The following is a 25749-nucleotide window of genomic DNA, read 5'->3' as shown; positions in this document are numbered from 1 at the left end:
TTTCACCCACAAGTTCACAAATCTAACCCACTTTGGTGAAGGTTGCCATCCCTACTATCCAACAATTACTGAGTTTACCTATGTGATGTTAACCAATAGGCAGAACTGGCTCTACAAAAACAGCCATTAACATCCTTTTCTTCATCTGTACATTCTGGCTGTCAGCCAAAACAATCTTAACTTGTTCAAATAAAATCATCCTGAATTAAGAATTTGCTCTTCCTGAGCCTCCTCTCAATCAACAAAATCTCTGTCCGGAGACACAAACAAGTTACAAAGCTAGCTAAGTTATAAACTTCTTAACTTCCTGTGAATAAACCAGCGAGGCTGCGGTACAAGATAAGGCAATTCAAAGAAGTAGGGTAAACTACCTCTCGCCACAGGACAGAAGCACACAAGATGCTGTTTCCGCATTGCAGCTGACGTAACTGAAGCCCACCCTGATGCTAACCCTTATAATTTCTTATCAAGTTTGTACTTGCAGAATAAGGAGGGAATGGGCTAGAAATTTCAGCAGTAAAAAGGTCTCTACTGAGAATGCTGTGTACTTCAACGTGCCAGCTCAAGGACTTGATTCAGGATCCTTAACTGACCTTGGTTGTCAACAGAGACTTAAGGAAGAGAAACATAACACTTTATAAACCCACTAACCAACTTGAACAGTAACAAAGGAGAATCTGATCTACCACTTGAACCGTAGCTATAAGACCTCACTAGAAGACTTAAGAGAATATAGGAATTCTGCACTAACAAAACAATTAATCAAGCTGTAAAATCTAGAAATATGAGAATTGAATCAAGATATCAAATGGCCAGATACACAAGAGAACTTAGCAAGACTTTCTGTACAGGAACAGGAGTAGTTCTGCAATCATCTTGAAGGACCTCCTTGACTCTGACTTTCTCAACATGCACACCTCTTTCTACATCGAGCCCAAAGCCACCTCAGCTCTCGTCTTGCCATCTTAATCTGCACTGCCCGCTATTTAAGATATAACCATCTTTCATTTTATCTTCCTCTTCCACTTCTGCAGTGCCACTTAAAAACAAGTGGCAAACTAATTTTGGCTGAACCAAGCAGTGTTTAAGAGATTATTAAAAATAAGTATACACCCTGGGTTTATACCTTTCCTCTTCTCATATATAGAGTATATAGCAGAAGGCATGCAATATTAAAAGAAGTTCCATCTCAACACGTATTCTTCCAAGGACACTATTTACAGGTAAGCACAGGAAAGCTCACACATCTCCATTACTAAGAAAAGGTTCTGTAAGCCCTGCAGACCATGTCCAGCACCTTGAATGAATCCAAATCTAATCCCTCCACCGCCACTTTACTCCTTTTCTAGTCTTGTAACTGTAACTTATGGTATTGATTTCTACACCTGGCTCACATATTTGTCTGAAACAAACTGCCAGCCTGCAAAGTTTTTATTTTTTCTGGATGCCTATTTCTGGAATGCAGCAAGACAAAAGGAAGTTTGGACTTCACAGAAATTATGCCTTCCAGCTTCAGTCTATACAATAAACAACAAAGGTGAGGGGGAAAAAAAAAAACAAACTCAGACCCTCAAAGACATAGAAAGATTTAAGCGTACATGTACCTGAACCACTAGTTTTAATAATTCTGTGTTAAAAAGCTTTAAAAGGTAAAATCTGTGACAAGAAGTATCTTTAAATTATTTCATATATAGGAAAACTTCTGTACAGCCTCTATCTAGTACAGTTTACAGTATTTAATGAACATCATCTCCTACCTCATTAAGCAAGAGGACTACGAGAGGACATAATTTTATACTAGACACCATACCCAGAAGGTAGATGCAATTCATATATAACGAACTTGTAAACCATACTTTCTCCGTTTAGCAAGATTCATCCTACAGCGTACAGAATAACGGCACCAACTACTCTTTAATGGCTAGCATATGTGCTTGACATGGAGCACAGGGTAGGGGGTCAACACTGCCACAGTGTTTTGTTTCAGCCATTCGTACATGATCTGACTGGCACACTATCTTGTTTCACCCACAGGATCTTTGACAACTAAAGTTCATGACAAATTCTTCACAACAGACTAATTTTGGTGTCATCAGTCAAATCAAATCACGTGTACTGTCATTGGTTCCTAAATGCACCATCATTATAGAAGTTAAAAGATTATTCAATAATCCTAATAGGTTAAAAGTATACCAAACATATATAAGGAATGCTTCTAAATGCAGCCAGTTTCTCTTTTTCACGATGACCTTTTATCCAGAAACCAGAGACACTAACAGAAAACAAAAGAGAAAGGTAAGATTTAAAAACCACAGAAACTGGCCAGGTGTCAACATGAGAGGCTTTTGGCTTGCCCTTTTTTTAAATTGACTACACTTCAATTTGACAGTAATATTTGAAACATTTTCATAAAGATTTGTTTAAATGATCACTCCTACATTTGCATTATAATGTTAACAAATAACATACTTAGGTTAATGCAGGCATATTTGGAAGCAAAGCAGCTAAAAACAAATTAAATTTACAGCTTCTTTTACCAATTTACCAAGAATTACACGTGATTAAGTATATTGAAGCGCTGCAGAGCAAACAAGTACTTAGTCATAAGGCTCAGCAAGCAAGTATACCTTCATTCAACTTTAAACTAGGACACACATACAGATAAAAACATCACCCGCAGATTAAAGAGGGTAGACTGAAGTCAAAGACGTACACTTTAACTGATAATGGCATGAGGCATGAACTGCTGAAACTTTTTTTGTTTGTTTGTATGCAGTTTGTACAGGAAACACAACTAAGAATTTTAGCACTGGAGAAATATTTCTATTTTACTCCTTTCCTCAAACTTCAAACTCCATCAGTCAAGCAAATTATTATAGTTGTCACTTTTTGAAATACAAATATAGAGAGCCTGAATTGGTTATTGTGATACAGTTGACTTAATTACTATGTTTTGTTTTAAAATCCCTCCTCTCCAATCATCTCACAAGAACGCCCCAAACAAATGACAGCATATATGCTAACTGCACCTTTTTCAAAAACTGTTTCCTTCACAAAAGACATCCTTGTAGCACCACCATTATCCTTATGCAGGAAATTAAGCGGGTAGCTGGAAAGAGGAAAGCAACTCCAGCAACTAGACACAGTTACTAAGGCGCTGTTTGAATGACCAACTGTACAGAGTATAAGCAGAGTGTTTTTGAAAAAGTGACACTGAAACTGGCTTTAATTTATTGCAAACTAAGCAAAACCATAAGTGAATCTGGGTTTGATACAACATAGGGAAGTCAAAATAAAACCTGTTTACAAAATGCAACTATTTATGTCAAATTGCCCTTTCAAAGTTCTTTCTTACTTTGCCACACAACTTCTGTTCATAAAACAAATGGGATACCAAAAAAAAAAAAAAAAAAAAGAATCCACAGGCTCAGTGCTGAACAATTCTTACAGGGGTTCTGGCAAGCATGCATCTACAGTGAAAACACTCCTTTACATACTTATGAATTCTCTGAATTCATAAGACAAAAAAACATTCATCACGATCTTTCCTCATCACTAAAATAGTCATAACAACATATTTTGTTCCTCTTAGGAAAACTGCTTCAAGTATGTTCACAACTGGACAGTCTTTACATACTTGAAAAAAAGTTCCTTAGACATGAAGCAAGCTTCAGACACCCGATGAAGCACAGGAGATTACCACAGTACGTGGAACAGCTATAATCATAGATAAAGATCTGGAAGAAACATATGTATACATCAAATGTAACAGCAGCAACATTTACAAGAAAGTAGACATTTCACTGTTCCTACTAAGAGCGGCGAGGTGCTGGCCCAGGCTGCCCGGAGCAGCTGTGGGTGCCCCATCCCTGGCAGTGCCCAAGCCCAGGCTGGATGGGGCTGGGAGCAGCCGGGGCTGGGGGAAGGGGTCCCTGCCTCTGGCAGGGGGCTGGGTGATCTTTAACATCCTTCCAACCCAAACCATTCTGTGATACCAATACTTTCTACCAGCTCCAAAAGTAGACTGAAAACCCTGTCTCTGAGCTCAGGTGCAGACACAACGGCAGGGCTTCAATCCACCTTCCCTTCCTCTCTATCTCCCAATTCCCCCATCTCCTTCAAAAAGGAAAGACTTTGGAAACAGCATTGTATCTCTTAGTTGAATAGACGTAAAGATATAGCACATAGCAGAGTAGTTGCCACAACACTGCAGTACCCCTTTCCCTAAACAAAAGAGCAGATTTTGCAGAAGTTCTTAAAATATTATTTTTAAAATATTGAGTAATAAAGTATTAAAAACCTCTTCACTCACCATCAAGAGCACACATAAAGTGGATATTAATCCCTGTTATTCAAACTGAACAACTGCAAATCAGGAATCCATTAGGTTTCTGAAAAGGCTTCTCAGCACCAAACTAACATTATCATCACCTTATGCTAACATCACACTGTCTCAAAAATGTGAATATTGTTTTGTTCCATTTCATGACTTGTGAAAGCTCTAAGTCAATATCCATCATGGCTCCCACAGGTTTAGGAACTGGAGGTCAAGCTCAATCCAAGTAACAGCCATTCTCTACCAGAGGAAAAAGTACATATTGTAAGGCTCTGTGAATAAGTAATTACAATGAAATGAATGTTTTATGAAGGAAATGCACTTGGTTTTAAAGGTCACAAAGTGACAGATAAGAGCATACAATGGAACAAATCCAGCAAATTACTGAACTGACCTGCAGGGTCAATGAATCCAAACACTAAGTTTTCTGCTCTTTAAATAATTAAAGATGTCAAAACAGAATGGGTGCAGACAAACAGTGTTAAGAATGCAGACAGGCCAGACAATCTACTTTATATTTAAATATTTCACTTACCTGTCCTGTGACTGCTCTTCATACATTCTTTCCTTTCCTTCTTTGAAGAGTCTTATAGCCCGTTTAGATTTCTTCATCAGACTGTCAATGTAGATTTTAAAATACTCATTCTCACTGAGTTGTGCAAGTTTCTGGTTGTCATCATATTTACTCAGTATAAGTCGCAAATGTTGATAAGTGTCAGGTAAAATGTCAAGTATGTAAGGTGGGCTGTTTTTGAGTTGAAGCTTTGGGTTTTGGCACAATCTTACCTATAAGCAAAAACAAGAGAATGTAAAAGACAAGAAATAAATTGGGGCAAAACCTGATTGAACATCTTAAAAACAATAGGTGGTAAGCATACTACTTTAACCTCCAAGCACAAAAATTTAAATTCTATTTCATTCATACTCCATGAAATTCCAACATAGTCTCTAATGTTAAAGGATGTAAAATTTAACTTAATCCTGCCACATCTATAAAAAGAAAACAACTTACATAGTTTGGGGGTTTGTGTTTAAAGGCAGAATGTCTTTGCCCGCCTACTACATGCTAAGGAGTGTATTATCAAAACACGTACACAACTAACGGCAAGAGCAGTAGTTTCATACAGATCTGTTTGCTTCAGGTGAAGTCCCCTATGGATGTCTAAATGGCTACTCAGAACTGACTATAAACCATCTTGTCATCTGCTGGCTCTCTTTTTTCTCTATCCAGCAACATAACCTCTTTAGAAGCTATAGGAATTTGAAGTTTCAGAGGTCTACACAAATGAAAATGGTCTGAACAAATCCAGTGGTTCAAAAGCTATTAGCCACAACAGACAAATTAAGTCGCTCACGAACAGATATTGTAAACCAGAATACAAAACATTATAAACTTAATGTCTTCCAGCTCACAGTTGTAATAGAAGATACCATCTTAATGGACTTGGAACCATCATGTTCCTAAGTGACACAAAAAATAATCGAATAATGTGTATTACTTAAAAGAATAAGCCTCAGATGAATTGAACACCTTTATTTGAATCCAGTCTGCACTGAAAAGGTTTCTGGAAGATAGTGCTTTTGTTTCCTGTACATATACAAGGTTAGAGTAACTATCTCCTGGCTACCTAAATTCTCTGGTAGTTCGTTGTTCTGTAATGTTCTAGTCTAGAAAGCAAAAGAGATCGAAACTAACGAGTAGGTTTGGAGTGCTACTGCACCGAGCTATCCACACTCAGCTAAAACACTGAGAGGGACACACTCTACACATGTGTGTGCAGCTGTACATATGCAAATACTTATGAAAAAAATCAAGGCCATGTGGTATAAAAAGTTTTATAGGTATCATGTGGAGATTGCCACATTATATATTAGTGACTTTGACAGTCTTTTGAGGGAACTAACGAGGCTGCAAAAACATCTTAATACTGCTGAAAGCAGATTACTATTCCTACTAACATATCAACTTCAGAAAGGTGCAGTCTTGAGCATTTGGGGGCAGGGGGGAAACAAGCTTGTACCCTGTAACATGCACCTCTCTGAACTCAAAGCCGTATTGCTATTGCTGTTGCTGACCCCTCCCTCAAATTCTAGATCTACACCATTGTGAAATCCACTGCCTTAGGACTGTAGCCACTAATACCTTCATGCAACACAAAGAGCAAAGCAAACAGATAATTGGTTTTTTCCCCCCTCTAAAACATACACACAAACACATGCCAGGCAATTAGATTTAGGTAACTGGGTTCATAGTTCAAAAAGCAAAGACAGACAAGCGGACAAAAGTCAAGAACTAACAAGTTCTTGAAAAAAAACGTCTAGCACCAACAGAACAGTGCAAACTCATAAGCATTACAAAAACGTTAGCACCATTAAAAAACAGTATTTACAACATGACATTTGCAATCACTCCCCTCATTTCACTGATCCATTGTTACTTTACTGATTTCTTTTATTCTTTCACCTACTAGACCACATAATGGATCAGGAACCCTTCTGATGTGTTGCAGAACAGACAGTCCTTCCCACAGGAAAATTTACAATCTCAGTAGGAAACAAAAAGATAGCAGATGGATGCAGGCAAACAAATATGAATACATGAGCATAACACTTCAAAATGTTAGAGTGGTTGAGGGCACCAGCAGCTAAGGATTTCTAGTATAAACAGCAAAGTTTCAAGGCAAGCTCTAAAATAATTCAGTGGCTCGTAAAGGAATTCCTTCTAAATTGAGAAAGAAGCTGGAAACAAACAAACAGAAAGGTAAAATATAAAGATGTTTGGACATCTCATCAGGTGATGAGGTCTGGAACCGCAAACCATAACTGCAAAGAGCAGGCAGCAAGACTTTGAAACTGAACATAACTTGGTTATATTTCATATGATAAAGAGAAGGTTGTCAGGATAAGGGACAACATGGTCCAAGTTGTGGGTTTGCAGATGCCTGATATACAAAATAGCAAGGTCTGATTGAGAGCACTTTAGGTGAATGGCTTGATCTGAAAGATTCAGCCACAACTTAAAAGAGCAGTTCAAGTAAAGGAGTTGCCTGAGTGAAGGCAGGATGATGGTGTCACCCCAGAAGATCAAGAAAGGAACTAACAAGAGAGACTTATGAAGGAGATTAAACGTTTTCTTTTAGTTACACTCAAGTTAAGCTGACAGAATTCTTTAAGGAGATTCCAGAAACATGAGCAAAGAATTTTACATGTGTAGACAGATCTGAAAATCATCACTGCAGAGACGTACGTGAATTTCTTTTTGTAGAAGAGTTTGAAGAACTCAAATCCCAAAGACAGAAGTGAAAACACAGACATTTTTCATCTGAGCTTTTGTTCTCTCTGATTTCTAGTTTAGTGAAAACTTGAAACAGGATTGACATTCTTCCCAAAGCCAACTACAGATGACATTAATCAGTATCACTGATTAGGTGTTACAATCTCCTAGGGGTGGGGGAAACAAACAGCTGAAAAGAGGAAAAGTACTCATTCACGGAAAAATTCAGCAATGAGAACAGACCACAAGCAGAGAAGGCTACAATGATTTTGAATGGTTTATTTATCCTAACTTAATTAACATGAACAATTAATTAATTCTCTTTCTGAAGTCTATCTATTTGATAGGATGTTCCAACAAGCAGAATGTAAGCAGTTTCATATATATTAGAAATAACACTAAAAATACAAAACCAGGAAAAAGCAAATTGCTTGTGCTGGCTGGTGTATTTTCAAGTCATTCCATTCAACTATACAAAAAGAACATCCATTTATAAAGAAGGTTTAGTTTCTCTTTCAGATGTTCTAGTAAGTGTTCTTCAGTCCAGCATCACTACATACAGTCATGCACACATGAAAACAGGATCCTGTGGTCATCATGGTTTACAAAGCTTCACCTTCTGCTGAATTTACAGAGATAAATAGAGCACACAACTAGAACCTTCAACTCCAGACAACTAGAACCTTCAACTCCAGAAGAAGCCTTTAAAAAAGTCATACAAGAACTCTTTTGCAGTACAACTCAAGTAGTCTTATGCCTTCTTATTGAAAAAATGCTAACATTTAGTTTAAGTCAGTGATTCAGCAAAGTAGTTCAAGGCTTTCTTCGCTTTATAGAGTACACAAAGTTTCAGTCCAAAGGAAGTTAACTTTGTAAAGAGATGTCTGGTAAACCATATGGTTTCCAGAGTCAGGATGTCCTGACACGTACCACAGCAGTTCACAATTAAAAGTAAGCAATAAGAAATGACATCTGCTGACGCAAAAGATTTACCAATGCCCCAGCAGTGGCGCACATACCTTTCTTCAAAAGAAAACAGAACTCAAAACAAAAAAAAAAAAAAACAACAAAACAAAAAAACCCAAAATAAAGACCTCCATATTGCACTTCACAAAGCAACCCTCTCCAACACTTTAGGAGCGGACATGAATCATATCACTGTGCGATTTCGGTATTGTTATGACTGGAAGTAAGCAAGTATATATTTAGCAAGCATTCAGTCTAAAAAATGAAAAGCAGTCAGTCAGCAACTTCGTAAGAAATCACTCGCTCATTGAAGTAAACTGAGACAAAGCTAAGCTCCTTCAGTACCTCACTCAGGGTAAATCCAGGTATTTACTCCAGAATCACAGAAACCATAGAGTGCAGCTCTAATTGCGAAGAACTAAGGCATTACCCTAGTCTACCAGAAATAGATTTTGAAAAAATTAACTCGGGAACTTGCAGACAACTTTACTCCAGTGCCTATGGAGAAAAAAAAAACCACAACCAACCAGACCCCTCTTCCCTCCTCTCCTCTGAACTCTCCCCAAACAAAGTAAATACCACTAGTTATAACATATTTTTTTTAATTATGTGACTTCAATTATAAGGCATTACTTCACAGCATCTTCAGAGATGAGAGTAATGGATGCCTACTGCACACAGACAACAAATTTCTTGCAGAAGACTATCTTCTATTCACTTTTTAAAGCAAACAAAGTTGAAAGCCCTGGACTGGTCTGACAAAAGAACTTTTGTTCAATTGTAATAACGGTAGCCCTAACACAATCTGTTTAAACACCTAACGTTAGTGAAAGACAATACAAGGAAAGTAACACAGCTAGAACAGAGTAAGTATCTAATGAGTAGGACATCCGCTAAACAGTTTTCAGCTGCAGTGAATGGACTAGAACAATCAGAGCAGCAGCGCTTGCACACTTGCAAAACTAAACTTCAAAACCATCTACTGAACAAGTATCTTCTGCCATGCAGCCCAAAAAATGGCAAAGTACTAAAACACTTTCACAGACAGCATAAAGGTAGCTAGCTCTGCAGTAAGATACCATACCAGTTCTCCAGAAAGCCACAACACAGTGCTACCAGCAATTCATCTGAAGAAGTTAACCAGGGAGGGGCTAACTGGGAAAACAGATGAATCTGAACATTACGCTTCCTCATCATACATTTCTTCCCACCCAAAGTTACCTTAACTGTAATGCATCATATCTTCCTTCCTGAAAGAAGCCTTCTCATCAAAATACAAGTAGAGGGGAGCAATCACCAAACTTTTTTAGTTTGAGCTGAGAATACAGTGCGTGCTCGTTCAACAGCTGCCAGACTGCAACTGAGCTGTGTTTCCATACTGGAGGAACAACCTGATAACAACACTGATGGCACATATGCACGAGGACAGCTGACTTTGGAGGGTCATTTATACTTTCTTCTGATCAGAAAAAGAGAAGCTTCCATTTCTCTGTTTAAATTTTTATTCTTTTTCCACAAACAGCGTACGCAGGGCATAAAACTTCCTATAGACTTTGACCAGGTAGCACACTGAAGAATGCCACAGTAATGATTGATGATTGTCTTTTCCACATCCTCTGTGAAACAGTGACATTTAATTGACTTGGAAGGTTGCACATTAATGTAACAACTACAAAAAGTGTTGCAAAGAATAGCAGCGCACACATATTTTCAACTACTGTGCTCTGTATACTCATTTAGATGCTGTGGAAAAAGTGGATACAGACAAATGTCAATTTAAAGAAAACCACATTACTAAGTTACAGGGGTAATACAGCTTTTACTTACAAAGTCAACACCGTGATCTTTGGAGACGCACTCTAATCTGATACAGTCAAACAACTGGGTGAGCCATGACAGAGCACCCAAACAGTTTAGACAATATTGTTAATCTTCACAGTAGAAATTATAGTTATTTTCAATCCCAATGCATAAGAGTATGAAAAAGTGATTGGAAGTGGCTGAAATATTCCCGTTTTTAAAAAATCCTGTTCAGAATGTGTCACAATTTTATCAGCTTGAGACCCACAATAGTGAACTGCGCACAATGGTACTGCCAACTCTAAATAGGCCGAGCAGTAAATTAACTTAACTGCTCCCATGTTTACATAATAGGCATTCTCTCCCAAAGTTGTTCTCAAGATAACCATTATCCTCTGATAATAATGCAAGGCTAGTTTCTAGGTTTTTAAACCATTAGGTTTAGAACCCCATGAAAAAAAAAAAAATCCCATGTAATTTATACATACTTTAAAGGAAAACTTAAGAGTTATTTGCTAACAATATTATTTTTTATGTATTTAAAGGATATGAACTTTCCAAAACACATACAGTGTTTTAAAAACAGTAATTTGCTTGCTAGCAGTTTGGAGATACACAGTCAATTTGCTTATACAATGCTAGAACTGGAAAGCTGGGCTAGCCTTCCAAACTATGAAAGGGATATTATTCTTTGCATTGCAAAGGAATAAAAGTATTTTTGGTTCTTAGTGGTACAGCTACTGCTTACCCATGAGAAAAGCAGCAGAGAAACTGGACATTGATGCTAACAATTGATGTCCCTTTAATAACGAAATTAGTATTGCAAATTTATATTTAAAAAAAGACACACCAGTAAACTTCAAAAATTACAGATCCCAGTGGATGAAATATAAAAAGAAAGATGCAGGTATAAGATATACAAACAGATAACAATTCACATTCACTGATCACTTACAACAAGATAATTTGTATTATTGTTATTCCCTGCAAGTATGTTGTTTACATTAACTTTTACAAACAGGGCTCTAACCAGGAGCACCCAACATCCTGTCCTGCTGAAGAGCTCTTTCAAAACCCTTGATTTTTTTTTTCAAAACAGTTAACAGAAGTTTAAAGAGATGACACTTAAGCAGAACTGCGACCTTCTGCCTGTTCTAACAGCTGAAGCATCAGCCCATAGAAAACAAGCATTGCCACGAAATCTGAACAATTCCAAAGCATGACATACAGCCAACTCTATACAGGGAAGCCTGCATGGTATCTAAGCAGCCAGAATTTTACATACACCATAAAACCACTCTCACTGTATACTTCTTCGAGAGTAGGAATATTTGTAATATCGGTTAATCCCTTGCTGCTGAAAACAAATAATTCATACAGAAAATCTCATCCACCAAAGGAGGTAATTACAGAAAGAAATGAAGGAAAGGTAAAGACTGGCAGTTTTAAGGAAGGAATGTAAACCAGAAATCAGTAAGCCCTGCCCCTATTTTTTAAGGCTTCTCTTTTTTCATCCTTTGGTCAACATAACTGCTTTTGTTTCTATTCTCCCTTTCCCTAACATCTTTGGAACGGCAGAAAACTTCAGCTACCTCACCAACTGCAAAAAAAGATGGTTATCACAGCTATTCCAGTTAAAGAATAAATGAGGATAATGCCTGTTATTACAAGAAGCAAAATAGGCCTCCAAGCCACAATCTTGCCATTGGCAGCACCCCACTGACTATGCAGAGCCTGCTGCCTTCACCAGGTTGATCAGTGACCCACCACAGAAATCACTCCAGAAAAGGGATTTGAAACTACAGTGGATCGAGCAGGTTTCTATTTCTGATTTTAATCCCTGGTTTTGATCTAGACAGAGGAGAAAATGACCTTCCCCTGCCTACTGCCGCATGAGGCTAAGAGACTTAAGTTTGTTTGCCAACATATTAAATTTGCTCAAACACATCCTTTCACTATAAGTACCAAATGCTAAAAACTCAAGCAGCAAGCTACAGCATTCTCACACTATGACATCACCCTGTCTGGTATACTTTAATATAATTTGGAAATAAAATTTGATTAACTGAGAACAGCTTAAAGAGGATACATTAAAGATCCAAATTGAGGACACTTATCCAGTAAAATGAGAAAGCAAGCACAGTGCAATGTCCAGCCTTTCCAGTGACTTCTACAGAACGGGCCTTACTGGCTGTTCTGATGCTCTGTTGTAATTGTGATAAACACAGTAATCCTATACTAGTAAAAGCAATCCACAAGTCCAGGCTGTGGGGTTAAGATTTTCTGGTAACCATCAATATACTAACCAATCAGGGGGACAACCTTACCATACAGATCTGTAAATGGCCTGACACGGGGGAATGAAGCCATACATTCCCCACGTGGCTTTAATAACAACAAACAAGATTCCTGGTTTCCAAGCTGAAAACTTCCTTCTACTGAAGATCTGCTTCCAAGTAGCATTTGCAGTTCTTATTACAAGATGCTCAGTTTACAGCATCCCAATCGCCAACAAGGAAATGTCCACAAAGCCTCTGTGACAATACCCATTTCTATCAAGGCTGGATTTTAAGTTTATCATCAGAAATTGGGATGGAAATACAGATTTTATTCTTGGAGCATCAAAAAGGCCAGCATGCAAGGAGGACTCAGTCAAATACTTTGAAATTACCACTTGTCAAGGTATATTACATAAAATAATCTCTACCATGGCAGTATAACTACTTAGAAACTTTAAGGAATGTTAAACATCCGCATGTTACAAGAGCCACTGGGAAAGCCAACAGTTACACTAACTCACCGAGTTAAAAAGTCTTAACTCCCTCGCCATACAGACCCAAGGCTAACAGGTAGCAATCCCAACTCCCCACCCGCTTCAAAAGAAAGTTCTTGAAAGGATCACCTCGTACACAAAGCAAACTGCCTACATCTTCTGAACAGTCACCCATGTTATAATCAAACTGTTCCTACCATTGGTAAGGAACTCTCCTAGCCAATCTGTCATCATACAAGCTGTCGTTTTGTACAATACTAAACAAAATGTACTGGGATGGTGCAGAGACCTATAAGATATAAAAAACTATGGTCTATCCCCCTACTTTCTGAAAAATTAGTTTCAGTAGAGTGTATTTCTAGGTTCAAAAATATAGAAAAGTAGTACTTAAAAAAAATCATTAAAATGCAGAACACAGTTAAAAGTTAGGCGCACCATGCTAATCTGTTTACTAAACTGATGAGAGTGACATCCCCAAGTCCCCACGCACATTCCTAAAAGCACAAACATATCCTCATTGCCATCACAAGTGTGTCTCACAGAACAATTAGCTTAACTGAAGTTTCATACTTCAGAGGTCTTGTTCGCAGACTAACGATGTGATCCAACACGAAGCACACAGAATATGTGATTACAAGTCTAAGTTAAGCAGCTTTTTCGTTAGGACAGCTCTTCAAGTTTGAGTCATTTTAAAGGATCTGAAAATAACAATAGCCTAAGGCAAACGCATTTGTTTTCCCTCCACAAACCGAGATTAAAAAAAACATAGCCAGAGGCCGTAGGGGAAAAAAAAAAGGGGGGGGGGGGAGTGGGGGGAAAGACGACAAATGGTGCTTAAATAACCTAAACCGCGAGTCCCCTTGCTTCCCCAGGCAGGGGAGCCGAGCAGCCGGAGCTGCAGGAAGACGCTGTTCCCCCATGGGTACGCGGTTAAATGGCCCCATTATTCACCGTGCGGATACACGGAGGCGCACAGACACTCACCACTTTGTCCATAAGCTTCCAGGTCTTCTCCACAGTCCTGCGGTCGGCAGCTGCCTGCTTGGGGGGGCCCACAGCATCCTGAATGGCATCGATGAAGCCCAGGATCCGTCCCTTGCGCGGGGTCCGGCCGTTGAGGGAATTGGCCATCTGGGAGCCGAGCTGGCCACAGGGACAGAGACAGGCTCACACCGCGCCCGGCCGCCCCCGGGCAGGGCAGCGCAGGCCCGGGCACCTCTAGCTGCCACTTTGCGTGACACACCAGCGCAGCCCCACCTGGCCCGAGCCGGGCGCGGGCAGAGCCGTCCCGCGTTCACCGGCAGCGCCGAGGGGCGCAGAGGAACCCACCCTCGCCCCAGGGCCCGGCCCACCCCTCCACCCGGGCGGCCGCACCGGCGGGCAGCGGGGCCGTGCCCCTCGCCGCACAACAAAAGGGATGAGGGGACGGGGGCAGGAGGCGCAGCAGGAGCCCGCGGGCCGGGGGCCGCGCTCCCGCCGCGCACATACGTACGGATCGGTACGGCGCGGTCCCGGGCCGAGAGCCGCCGAGGGCGGGCTGAGGCGGGCGGCGAGGGGGAGGCTCCTCAGCCCCCCGCGGGGCCGCTTCCTCAGCCCGAGGCGGCGGAGCGCGGCGCAAGCGAAGCGCCTGGTCGGACGAGGCTCTCCGCCCTCCGGCGGCTCCGCTGCCCCGGCAGGCGGGTGGAGCGCGTCCCGCACCCCGTCCCGGCCGCCGCGCCAGCTCCCCGCACGCACCCACGGCCCCGCGGGGCTGTGCCCTGCGCCGCCGCCGCTCCGCTGCCGGGCGGCCGCTGCCCCGTAGGGCAGTACGGGGAGCTGCTGCCCCGCCGCCCGCATCGCCCTGCCCGCCCGGTGGGTGTGTGGGGAGCGCGTCCGACAGACACACGCGAGAGAGAGAAGAGACGCACACGCACGGGCCTGTCCGCCGCCCCGCTCGCAGCCCCCGGCAGGCTGTGGTCTCCCCTCACTCCTAGAAAGTGAGGCTGGCTCCCCGGCGGCGGCGGCCCCGCTCCCCGGTACATGCCCACCCCCAGGGCAGCGCTCGGCCCCGCGCATGCGCGCCGGCAGGAGGGCGGGCGGCAAGCCCCCTTCTCGTAGGCGGGAACCACGGCCTGAAGATAGCCAATCAGAATATGGAATTTAATTAGATTGATGTGTACACCAGCAAGTGGGAGCGGAGATAGGAAGGTGGGCGGGGTGGCGGGCGGGGAGAAGGCTTCTGGCACGGGGAGGAGGCGGGAAGGAGGGGACTTGGCTGTGCTGGGAGTGATCGGAGAACTGACCAATGCCTGAGCCAGGAGGGAGAGAGGTGGAGCTTCCGGTCCCGCCTCCTCACACTTGCCCGTCTGCTTAGGCGTTGAGGGGGGTGGCATGAGGCCTTTTGGCGGGGCTGAGAGGACAGAGGGGCCGGCGACCTCGGGATTGCCCCTGGCCAGAAGGGTTCCGGTGGCTAGCGATGCGGCCTGGGGCTGCGGCGGGGTGCCCCTCCCTCCTTCCTCCCTCCCCGCTCTGGTGAAGTTGTGGTGGAGCCTGCTGGAGCGCTTGGTGTTACAAATCCACAGTAGTTATTGCCACCTTTTCGAGGGTTCTGCCTTTACGCTTCTCCTTCGTGCCTTTTAGGGAGTTTGTTGAGGTTTTTTATTTTGTTTTGGGTTGGGGTTTTTTTGTGGCCACAAAGAACAGGAACTTCTTTTCCTTTTGTAGGTCTGGTTTCTTCCCTTGCTTTGTGAGAGGGCTGAGGTGCGTTGTCACTCCCCGCTGTGGAAGCGGGTGCGGGGTGTGAGGGCTGAGGCTCCGCAGCCGCTTTGAAGGGTAGTGAGGGAATACCTAAACACTTTCTAGTAAGAAATGCCCCTGTATGTATATTTACTTTTTTACTTTGCTATGAGCTTTTTCCGGGGGGGGGGGGGGGGGGGATATGGTAAATAAAACCCAACTGATTAATCTGTTATGCTTTAATTTTAGGGCAGGCGTTCCCCTCAGATTTGTATATTGCCTTTGAGTGCCGGAGAGGAAAGAGCAAGGCTTGCCTGCATAGGCTACGAGACATTTGACTTCAAAGTCTTTTGAAGATGTTCCAGGGAGTAATTATGCTTTGCAAATGTTAATCTTCTAATTAATTACCATGCAAGGAAAGGAAAATACAACACTTTAAAAACGGTGAGGCTCTTTTCTGAAGACAGTTGTATTAGAGGAGTGTTTTTAAGTTCTGTGTTTTGTGATATTGACATGTGTTTTCCATAGTAGGAGTTCCCTGTCTAAAGAATTTTTTTTTAATTTGTTTTCCCTTTTTCTTAAATTTTTTCCTAATTTTTCTGGGGGTTGGCTTTTAATAAAACAGGAGTCGGGAAAAACAATAGAAAGAAATCGTAGAGTATTTCAGTGACCCTTTTATTTCTGTCACTGTTTACAGGTATTTTTAGTGCAGGTATCTTCCCATTGATTTAAAATGTGTCAAGTTACTCCTCTGGGCAAGCATACAACAATAAAGTCATATCAGTGGTGTCTTCCTCAAAGGTCATCATTCCTCTGTAGCTTTAAAATATGAAGTGGCGGGTACTTGCCTTAAGTGGGTTGGAAGCTTCTCATTTCACTGTAGGCTCCGTAAATTGTTTTCTTCCCTGTGTTGTTTCAAATGTTGGTTTAAAACTCTTCTCTGGCAGCTGTCTCTATCTTTTTTTTGGGTTTTTTTTTTTTTGTTTGGCACTCACCTTGTGTGAGATTAGGCTGGTAATGACTGCTTACTCTTTTGCTGTCTCGTTTGGTTGTGGATAAAGCAGAGGATCTGATGTATTTTTCTGCACTTGTTAAAAATTTGGTTCTTTTTCTCGATTGTTATGTCATTCTCTTCATATTCTGCACGCTGCCAAGAGCTATGATCTGTGAGTTGTGCTTGGTAGCTGTCTGGGGCTGAGTCATGTTGTCTTGCAGTTCATCTGAGTGCAGAGCCAGCAGGAGCGAGCAGCTTGGCTCCCCGCATCCCTGCGTATGTGTGTTGCGTTATTAAGAGAATAGCCAGCTCTATGGGAAAAGTGAGTGGTTTTCCAATGGTGGTTTCCTTTTCTCGTTGCCTGTGCTGTACAGTAAGTATGGATATTCTGGGAATTACAGTCCTCAGAGGGTCATATGATGTATGTTAGAAGCAAGCCAACTGGGAGAAGCAGGTGAAAGAGATACCCTTGGCTTCAGTATCAAGGGTGGTAAAGATGGGTCAAGCTTTTGCGTGCCATGCTGAGAAAGGGCTAGAAGATGCAGTGTTGCTTTTGTGGTTTCAAGCATGCAGAGTGAAAGGACTGTTTGACAGCAGGCAGCTGAGAGGTAAGGCTGAGGGAGGAGGAGCAAACAGCTGCTGTGTGTTTGAAGTCAGAGGCATGTGCTCCTTAGCAGTGGAGGACACAAGGACTGATCTTGCCCACTGGTTCTGTGGGTGCATAAGGATAAAAAGCCCTTGAAAGGGTGGGCTGAAGGCACTGGCCACCCCGTTTTCATGCAGGGCAGGAGCTGTGTGTTAATGTAGCCATCCAGAGGGACGTGTGAGAGGGCATTCCTACTGCCCAACTTCAGGCACTCTTAACAGCCTAAATTGAGAAGGTAGTCTGCTATGTGATCTCTCAATGGACCTATACAAGGTGATTCAAAGCAGAAACCTAAAACTGATTCTCTGTGGGAAAGGGGGTCTTTCTGTTTGGGCTATATTTAAGGTGCATAGGTAAGTTTGATTTCTAATTAAGGCCCCCAAGTTATCTACAGACAATTAAAATGCCTCAACCGATCTCTCTTACTCGTAAGCTCTCTGACTAAATATTTGACTTATTATACTAAAGAACATGACAGGTTGAATCTGCTGCTTGTGTTTTAATCACTGTATGAAATCAGTACACAATGGAAATGAGGTAAATGTGAGGTGGCAAACTTTGAGAATTCCCTGTTACATGAAAGTGATCCTCAACCTAGTTAAGATACTAACTAATCATGTGGTGGTGTCTGGATGTCTACTGTAAGAATTTGGTAAAATCCTGTAATGAAGATTACAGAGTGAAGGTGGCTGTGTCAGGATATGAGAAAGGGATCAAGACAATGTGAAAGAGGCCTTGTTTTGGACTCTTAAATCGCTTTGTAAGGTTAGGATTTCAGATGTGACTTCCTGAAAAGCCCAGCTGCTTGGTAGACAGGGAAATAACAGAGGTACAAGACATTAAAATTAAACTAACAGTTACACTTATCCATTGCAGTATTTTCCTATCTGTTAACTAGTTTTTGTTTTGTTGGGTGTTCTTGCTTTGCTGGTGACTTTCATTCCTCTGGAGTTGTTAGACAGCCTTGTGAATGAAACTTTATGTTGCTGCTTCTGAATGAATTCCATCAAAGAGCCATAGACAGTACTTGGAAGCAAGAGAGATGTTTTGGTTTGGTTTTCTTTGTTCACCAACTATTAAAATATTGATTTTTCTGCAGTCAGTCGATGTATGTGGCTTGGAAGCTGTTTTCATTTGTGTGGGTTTTTTGCTGTGGTTCAAGTGACTTTTTGCCCAAATACACTGAAACATAAGAAGAATGAAGACATCGGATGCAGGTTTTATTTATAGCCACATAAATAAGATAAGGTATTGCCCTTATGTAAGGTATCAATTTTTTTAAAGGTTAATACAGTATACAGTATGCCAAGTTAAGTGATACCGTAGCAACGCTTGTAGCTTAAGTTGGCTATTTCAAAAGTTGAAAGTGAAGTGAATTCTTGCTAATTGTAAGACAATACTCTGGCTATCCCAGTGTCCTTAAACTTTCAAAGTAATCTCTTTGTTTTGACTAAATATATACAATTTTATCAAACGGCAGCTGTTCCCAGGGGTGTAGCATTCTGCAGTGCACTGTCAGGCAGTGGTTTAATGGCTGAGCTGTGACAAGATCAGGCTCTTCTCAGGGTGTGCAGTGCTCCAGCAGAAAGCAGCTGGTCCCTCTTTTCATGGGAGCTGAGGCTGTAAGGGCCGCTGGAACCCGCTGTTCTAGTGCCCTCAATCCATCTGTTCTGTAAAAACACCAAACCGAAACCAAAAAAACACAAATGCACCACAACCCAAACAAACAAAAAAAGATACAAGGTAACTGTTGTAACAACAAATAACTTTCTGTTCCAGGACTGTTTGCTTAAATACATTTTCATTAGCCCATTCTAGAAATGTACACTGTGCTATGTCCACAGTGCACACCGCCCTCCCCCCAGTATCCAGTTATTATATAGTCATCTGTAATAGCTGTTTAAGAATATTAAAGTGGAGCAACTGGAAAATCCTTTCATGTTATGATTTCACAGTGCCCTCAAGGATCCTAGGCTCTTCAGAGCTACAAAAAAAATTTAAGCCATTTATTTATGATTTTCAGGGTTGTCAAGCTGCAAGCCACCATTGTGGGTAACTTTTAAAGTAGATTGCCACATATTTACCTGTTTTATTATCACAGACTCTGAGGCAGAAAGCAAAACCTATCACCTGTGGCACTCAGAATTCTCTTACTGATAATTTAAGTTGGTACATTAATAGGAGTTTTTCCTGCCTTAGTGAATAATTACTTATCAAAAATTGGTGATAACAGTGGCTGTTTGTTGTTGGATTTTTATCTAGTTAATTCAGCTACTAGAAACAATCTAGCTATTGTTTCTCTGTTTACTTAGAGCCCAAAGAGTGGTTGTAAATCAAGTTGAATACAGCTGGTGGCTGGTCACAAGTGGTGTTCCCCAGGGCTCAGTGTTGCGGCCACTGTGTTTAATATCTTTGTTGATGATCTGGATGTGGGGATTGAGTGCACCCTCAGTAAGGTCACAGATGACACCAAGCTGGAGGGGACCGTTGATCTGCTTGAGGACAGGAGGCTCTGCAGAGGGATTTGGAAAGGCTGGACGATGGGCCAAAGCCAGTTGTGTGAAGTTCAACAAAAAGTTCTGGTTTCTGCATACGGGTCACAGCAGCCCCACAGCGCTGCGGGCTGGGAGCAGAGTGGCTCAAAGCTGCCCCATGGAAAGGGCCCGGGGGTGCTGGTCAGCAGCCGGCTGGACATGAGCCCCCAGTGTGCCCAGGTGGCCCAGGAGGCCAACAGCACCCTGGCTCGGATCCGAAACGGTGTGGCCAGCAGGGCCAGGGCAGTGCCCGTGCCCCTGTGCTCGGCGCTGGTGGGGCCGCACCTCGAGCCCTGGGTTCAGTTTCGGGCCCCTCAGGCCCAGAGGGGACGTAGGGGGGCTGGAGCGTGTCCAGAGCCGGGCAGGGGGCTGGGGAAGGGGCTGGGGCACACGGCTGGGGGTGCTCAGCATGGGGAGGAGGGGGCTCAGGGGGGACCTGATCGCTCCCTACAGCCGCCTGACAGCGGGTGGTAGCGAGGCGGGGGTCGGTCTCTGCTCCCAGATAACAAGTGACAGGTCAAGGGGAAGGAGCCCCAAGTTGCATCAGGGGAGGTTTAGGTTGGATATTAGGAAAATTTTCTTCCCTGAAAGGGTGGTCAAGCATTGGCCCAGGGTTGTGGTGACATCACCACCCCTGGAGATGTTTAAAAAACACCTAGATGCGGTGCTCAGGGACATGGTTTAGTGGTGGGCTTGACAGTCCTGGGTGAACGGTTGAACCCGATGATCTCAAAGGTCATTTCCAACCTAAATGAGGATAAAATCCTATGATTACATTTTTCATGGTCATCAAGTACTCAAACCTAATTATTTTTATTTATTTTGTTACTGGCTTCTAGAAGTGAAAAAAATACTCTTCTCAGACATTAAATAGGAATAATGTGAGAGTTTAACCCACTTTGCTGTTGAACAACTTAAAAAAAAAATAAAAAGGACGACTACTTTTTAAAGTTTCTGTGCACTGTAGAAATCCTTCCTTACTTCAGCAGGCAGTTGCAGTACAGCTGATGATAATAAGAGTGCTGCTGCATTAATTCTCTCTGCTGAGGATTTAAATCCTCTTTTTGTCTTTGGTTTAGAAAGACAAGCTAAGTTTGGCTCTGTCTATGCCTGTAAATAAACCAGCCCAGGCACTGTTGTCGGTCCCTGAGGCCAGGCAGCATGGCGTGACAGGGCTGGTCACCACCATTCTTAGTAAAATTGCACCGCCGCCACCACCCCCTCACACCCCCGCTCCCAAAATACCTGCATCCAGGGAGTGATCCTGACCTGTTCCAACCCTGAACCTCCCTGGAATTTGCTTGGGAAAACACCAGCTGGCACAGGCTGAAACTGCTAGGGAGTATCCTAATAATTTAACACCACAGATTGCCGTGTGCCTAGGTCATCAGGACTGTAGTAACCATATACAGATACAGCTGGGGTGTGTGCATGTGCATATAAGTACACATACGTGTGCACAGACACACTGTAATATGGGGCCTTTCATCTTTGTTAATTTTGGTTGGACCTCAAATAATTAAATTACTTTCAACTGGCTTCTTGAGGAGTGAACTCCTTAAAGGCACATTGGAAGTACTTTGGCAAGAATTTCACTGACTTAAGGCTCTTCGGCTTACATTTTCAACTCTTTCATTTGCACTAGGAGCAAATCAGCTGAAGTATGATATTGTTTCCCATGCAAAATATAGTAGAACAATTTGCTTGACTATGAGCAATTAGAAAATACATTATCTGTTTGCAAAATGACTGAAAGCTAATTGTGAGGCCAGGCCTGTTTGTCTATGCACCTTGCTAATGAGTTCGTTTGCTGTAAACTAGACAGTCCACTTCAAAACATATCTCCACCTTCATATATTGTTTTTAAAAACCGTGTCAGCTTAATTTTAAAATAACCTAACCCTCAGGGAGCAATTTTACTTGAGTTCTTCTGTTTCTTTTCTGTTATTAATTGCATCCATCTGCCAGAGCAGGTGCAAAGGCTTTAACTAAGTCCTGTCATTTTAGCACTACCTCTTGAATTTACTCCATCTGTGCGATAGCAAAGAAGTAATCAATGTCAATATCTTTTTTTTTTTCTCTCTTTTTTTTTTTTCCTGTTCCTGCTGAGTGCCATGATCTTAGTTCTTTCTAATCTGGATCTGAGAAAACAATAGCAGCAATATTTATCTCCAACATCCTATTTAATATCCTGTCTGGATATTTCTGGGATTTCTTGTTTGACTTGAGAATTAGGAGCCTTCTTTCTTTTCCATTCAAATATGTCTGCTTTCACCAGAATTTCTAAGATTTTTCAAGTTGTGGTAAGTGGTTGCAAAATATGCCTAGGGACTTTCCATTGCCAGCTTTCTCTGCAGTAGTAGTTGTATTTTGACAGGAAACAACCCTGTGTCTATTGAACATGGTTTACCGTAGGAAAGACTTCCTTTGTACTTTGGCAAGTTGAAATAACCTCAATTAGTGGAGATCTGAATGATACTAGCAGCAGCTTTAATTGAAATATTTGAATGAGACACTGTTACATAGATTTTTCCACAGCAAGCCACAATGTTTTCAGTTTAGTAAGATAGTGTCTTATAGTTAAACAGGGAAATCATGCAGTGCTTGGAAATTGTAACTTAAACATTATGATTTATTTGCTTATATTTCTTCTTTTGTGCCACTCATTGTAGCTTCTAGTGTTCTGTCCATCCTTCTAAAAGAAGACAACTTTTTGTGCTATAATCTGCTTGTTGACTCCTTGACTATGAATTTGTGGTGTATCTTGTGTTTCCTGTATGCTTCAAGTTCTACCAGTAGTTTGTTTGTGAGCAAAGAGTGGAACCTTTTGTCTTTGACGGGTGTAGTAAACACCTTGGAGGATTCCCCCCATCCCACTTGCTTACCTTCATTTAAAGTAAGTTTGGGTTTTTTTTTTTGTTTTTTTCCAAACTGAAAGTAAACCATATGTTTTGTAAAGGAAGTCACTATTTTAATAGAGCTGAGCGATTTTGGACTTTTTGCATGGGTCATTTGCAAATGCAGGTTGAATGCATTTGTTACTTGTAATTATTTGCTGAATGCTTCAGAGCATTCAGTTATTTGCAGACTGAGTTTACAAGATTTTTGCATTGCTTGCTCATTCTACATAATGCAATTGGTGACTGTATTTTTCTACTTCGTTACAAGATTATTTTTCTTCTTATTTAAAGGAAATGAAAAATAATGAATCAGACTTCTGGGGAGAGGAATAAGTGATTTTTGCCTTTCTGAAATGTTCATTTTAATGCATTAAGCAGTCATATTTTGAACAACAGTGAATATACATCAGAATGGGGGGGGGTTTAATTATTCTATTAATTCTGTTGTATGGGAGACCATAACACTTGTTTCCATTAAGTTTCACATTAAGGTATGTTTTTTCAAATGAAATATAAAGAGGTCAAAGTAGAACTAATAAAGTGAAGCTTGAATTAACCTTTTTTGCTGGATTTCTGTCACATTCCTGTCTAGTTTTCAATGTATATGGTTCTACATGGATGCCCTCATTGTCTAGGGAGTCAGAAAGTGTCCAGCAGAGCATTGTCACCCTTGTATCAAACAGTACAAAGGTGGCTTTAATTACTGAGAATGTGATCTGGGGGGGGATTTTGGTGTTTGGGGGTTTTTTGTTTATTTTGGTTTGGGTTTGTCTTGTTTTGTTTTCCTGCAGGTCTATTTCCCAGTGTTTTTATTCTGTTCAGTTACCAGTCCCTTGCTGGTAAATTCCAAACTGGCTATACTGGCTTTACAGGTCTGTTGTGCCAGGATTTTCCTCTCTTTTTCTGTTACTCTTGGATTTTTTTAATTATCTGGTATTTTACAACTTTTCTTTAAATAGTGTAGCACTATAGGTGTAACCAAAATTGTCAGCTTATGTAGTTCAGTTCTTCTCAAACTCTTCCTTCATCAGGGTGAAGAGGTACAAATAATCTAGAGACAATTTCTCTACTTAGCCAGCAGTCATCAGTGGTCAATGACAGCTCCTCATAGGCTTTATCCTGCTCTTGCACAAATTAGCCAGACTGTGCCCCAGTGCTCACTTTTTAAGGAATAAAGTATTCATGATTAAAGCCTTGTATCTCTGAATAGCTGTATAATTTTGGAACTAGGTACAATATATGGTTGGTGCTCAGTAAAGAGTCTGTCACATTAACTGAAATTTTCTCTTGGTTTTTCTATGTAGATGTTTATAAAAGACAGTCTTCATAGTATATCCTAGATTGTCCCTAATCTTGAAGTTTGACTTGCTTTTTCTCTTTTCTCTTTATGAAAGGATAGTCTAAATGCTACAGGTTTTCATAAGAATATCGTTAATATTCTTATGTGTTAGCAGCTTGGAGAGTGTGTTGTGCTTAACTCTGGCCAGGTAGAAAGGAGTGTCAGCAACTGAGTTTCTACTGTTCAGTGTCTTTGTCCAAGCCTACAAAGAGGGGCTGGAGGAAGTAGGAAAGTCCTATGTCTTGGAATTTTTTCCCCCTGTTTTTATTTTACATATAGGCAATGTATTCAGAATTTTGAAAAGCAAATAGTGGTATGTTTACATGTCTATTTGTGGATCCTTGAAAAAGCAGGCTGATCTTATAAAAGCTATATATAAAAAGGATATTTGGTGATTTCTGAACTGAATGTGAAGGCTTCCCTTTTTGAAGGTGCATTGAGATGCAGAATAGCTTGCTAATTCTGAAAACCTCGGATACTTTCATCTGCTTGTTCCTGGTTTTCTGAAGTTGTTTTGGAACAAACACAACACTTTTGCTGTAGATACGTGGCTCAGGCCATTTATTTTCCATGTGCAGCATACTTAAATTTTGTCAGATTAAAGGGGAATAGAATGGGTTCATTAACTCCTCAATTCTTGTGTGCTACATACACTGGGTTTGGACTTCTGTCAGTACACTATTGGATTGTTCTGTCTAATCCAAGGCTATAACTGATAAATGGTGACATGGTCAGGAAGGGCTCAGTTGTGCTGCTGATGTGTGAGACAGTGCTAGGGGGATCAGGTCAGTGTGCACAGAGCCTCAGTAAGACTCTCCCCATGCGGTTTGGGTGGGTGCCATATACTTGTTTCTTAGCTGTCTGGTGTCACTGTCTAATACAGGTGAAGAGACTGTATAGCTTCCAGGGTGAAGTCCATATGCTGGAAAGATTGATTGAAGCTTGGCTCAGGTCTTCCAAAAGAGAATTTTTAAAGGCAGCTTCTGAAGGAGATGAACACTTTAGAATAGAAAAAATAATATTCTTGGTGAGCTTTCTCCATTTGGTGACATACGGAAGCTAAGTATAGTAATTTTGCCCCTTTATTGTACAATTTCAACACAACTTCTGGAGGTGTATTGGAATTCTTACTACCTTCCTTCATAACTCTGTGGTCGGCTGAAACAGTGCAATGGCAGGGGTAATTCACTTTGTGCACCCTGAATAAAAGCACGTTCTGCTACTCTTAAAATCAGTGAGACCTTACACCCAAAGCTTTTCAACCCAATTTCATAGCCTTGTACAGTGTCATGACGTAAGAAAGTCCACCTTGGATTAGTTCAGCTGAGTGTCTGTTCCTGTACATCTGCCATATCTCCTGCTCATGCAGAATCGTAGAATAGTGTGGGTTGGAAGAGACCTTAAAGATCATAGCAATTTTAACTTACTGGCACTGGGATTATAGGTTGTTGTGACTTTTATGGAAACCAGGC

The 25749-nt window shown here is 41.5% G+C and overlaps 1 protein-coding gene across 4 annotated transcripts in view; it reads right to left on the bottom strand.

The window, feature by feature from the left end:
- CBLB (Cbl proto-oncogene B) overlaps positions 1 to 15203 on the bottom strand; it is a 133726-nt gene extending 118523 nt beyond the window's left edge. For 3 of the 4 annotated variants that reach the window (XM_055701594.1, XM_055701597.1, XM_055701598.1), the window contains exons 1-3: positions 15057 to 15203; positions 14134 to 14292; positions 4872 to 5122 (exon numbers count right to left, since the gene is read on the bottom strand). In XM_055701594.1, the coding sequence (XP_055557569.1) occupies positions 4872 to 5122; positions 14134 to 14292; positions 15057 to 15170 (524 nt within the window). In that variant the 5' untranslated portion in view covers positions 15171 to 15203. The remainder of the gene's footprint in view (positions 1 to 4871; positions 5123 to 14133; positions 14293 to 15056) is intronic. The other variant, XM_055701595.1, reaches the window with a different exon arrangement.
- Positions 15204 to 25749: the final 10546 nt, after the last annotated feature.

Source organism: Falco cherrug, chromosome 2 (assembly GCF_023634085.1).
Source record: "Falco cherrug isolate bFalChe1 chromosome 2, bFalChe1.pri, whole genome shotgun sequence".
Taxonomy (NCBI): Eukaryota; Metazoa; Chordata; class Aves; order Falconiformes; family Falconidae; genus Falco; species Falco cherrug.
The sequence above is the reverse complement of the archived record's forward strand: the minus strand, read 5'-3'. Positions and strand labels throughout refer to the sequence as shown.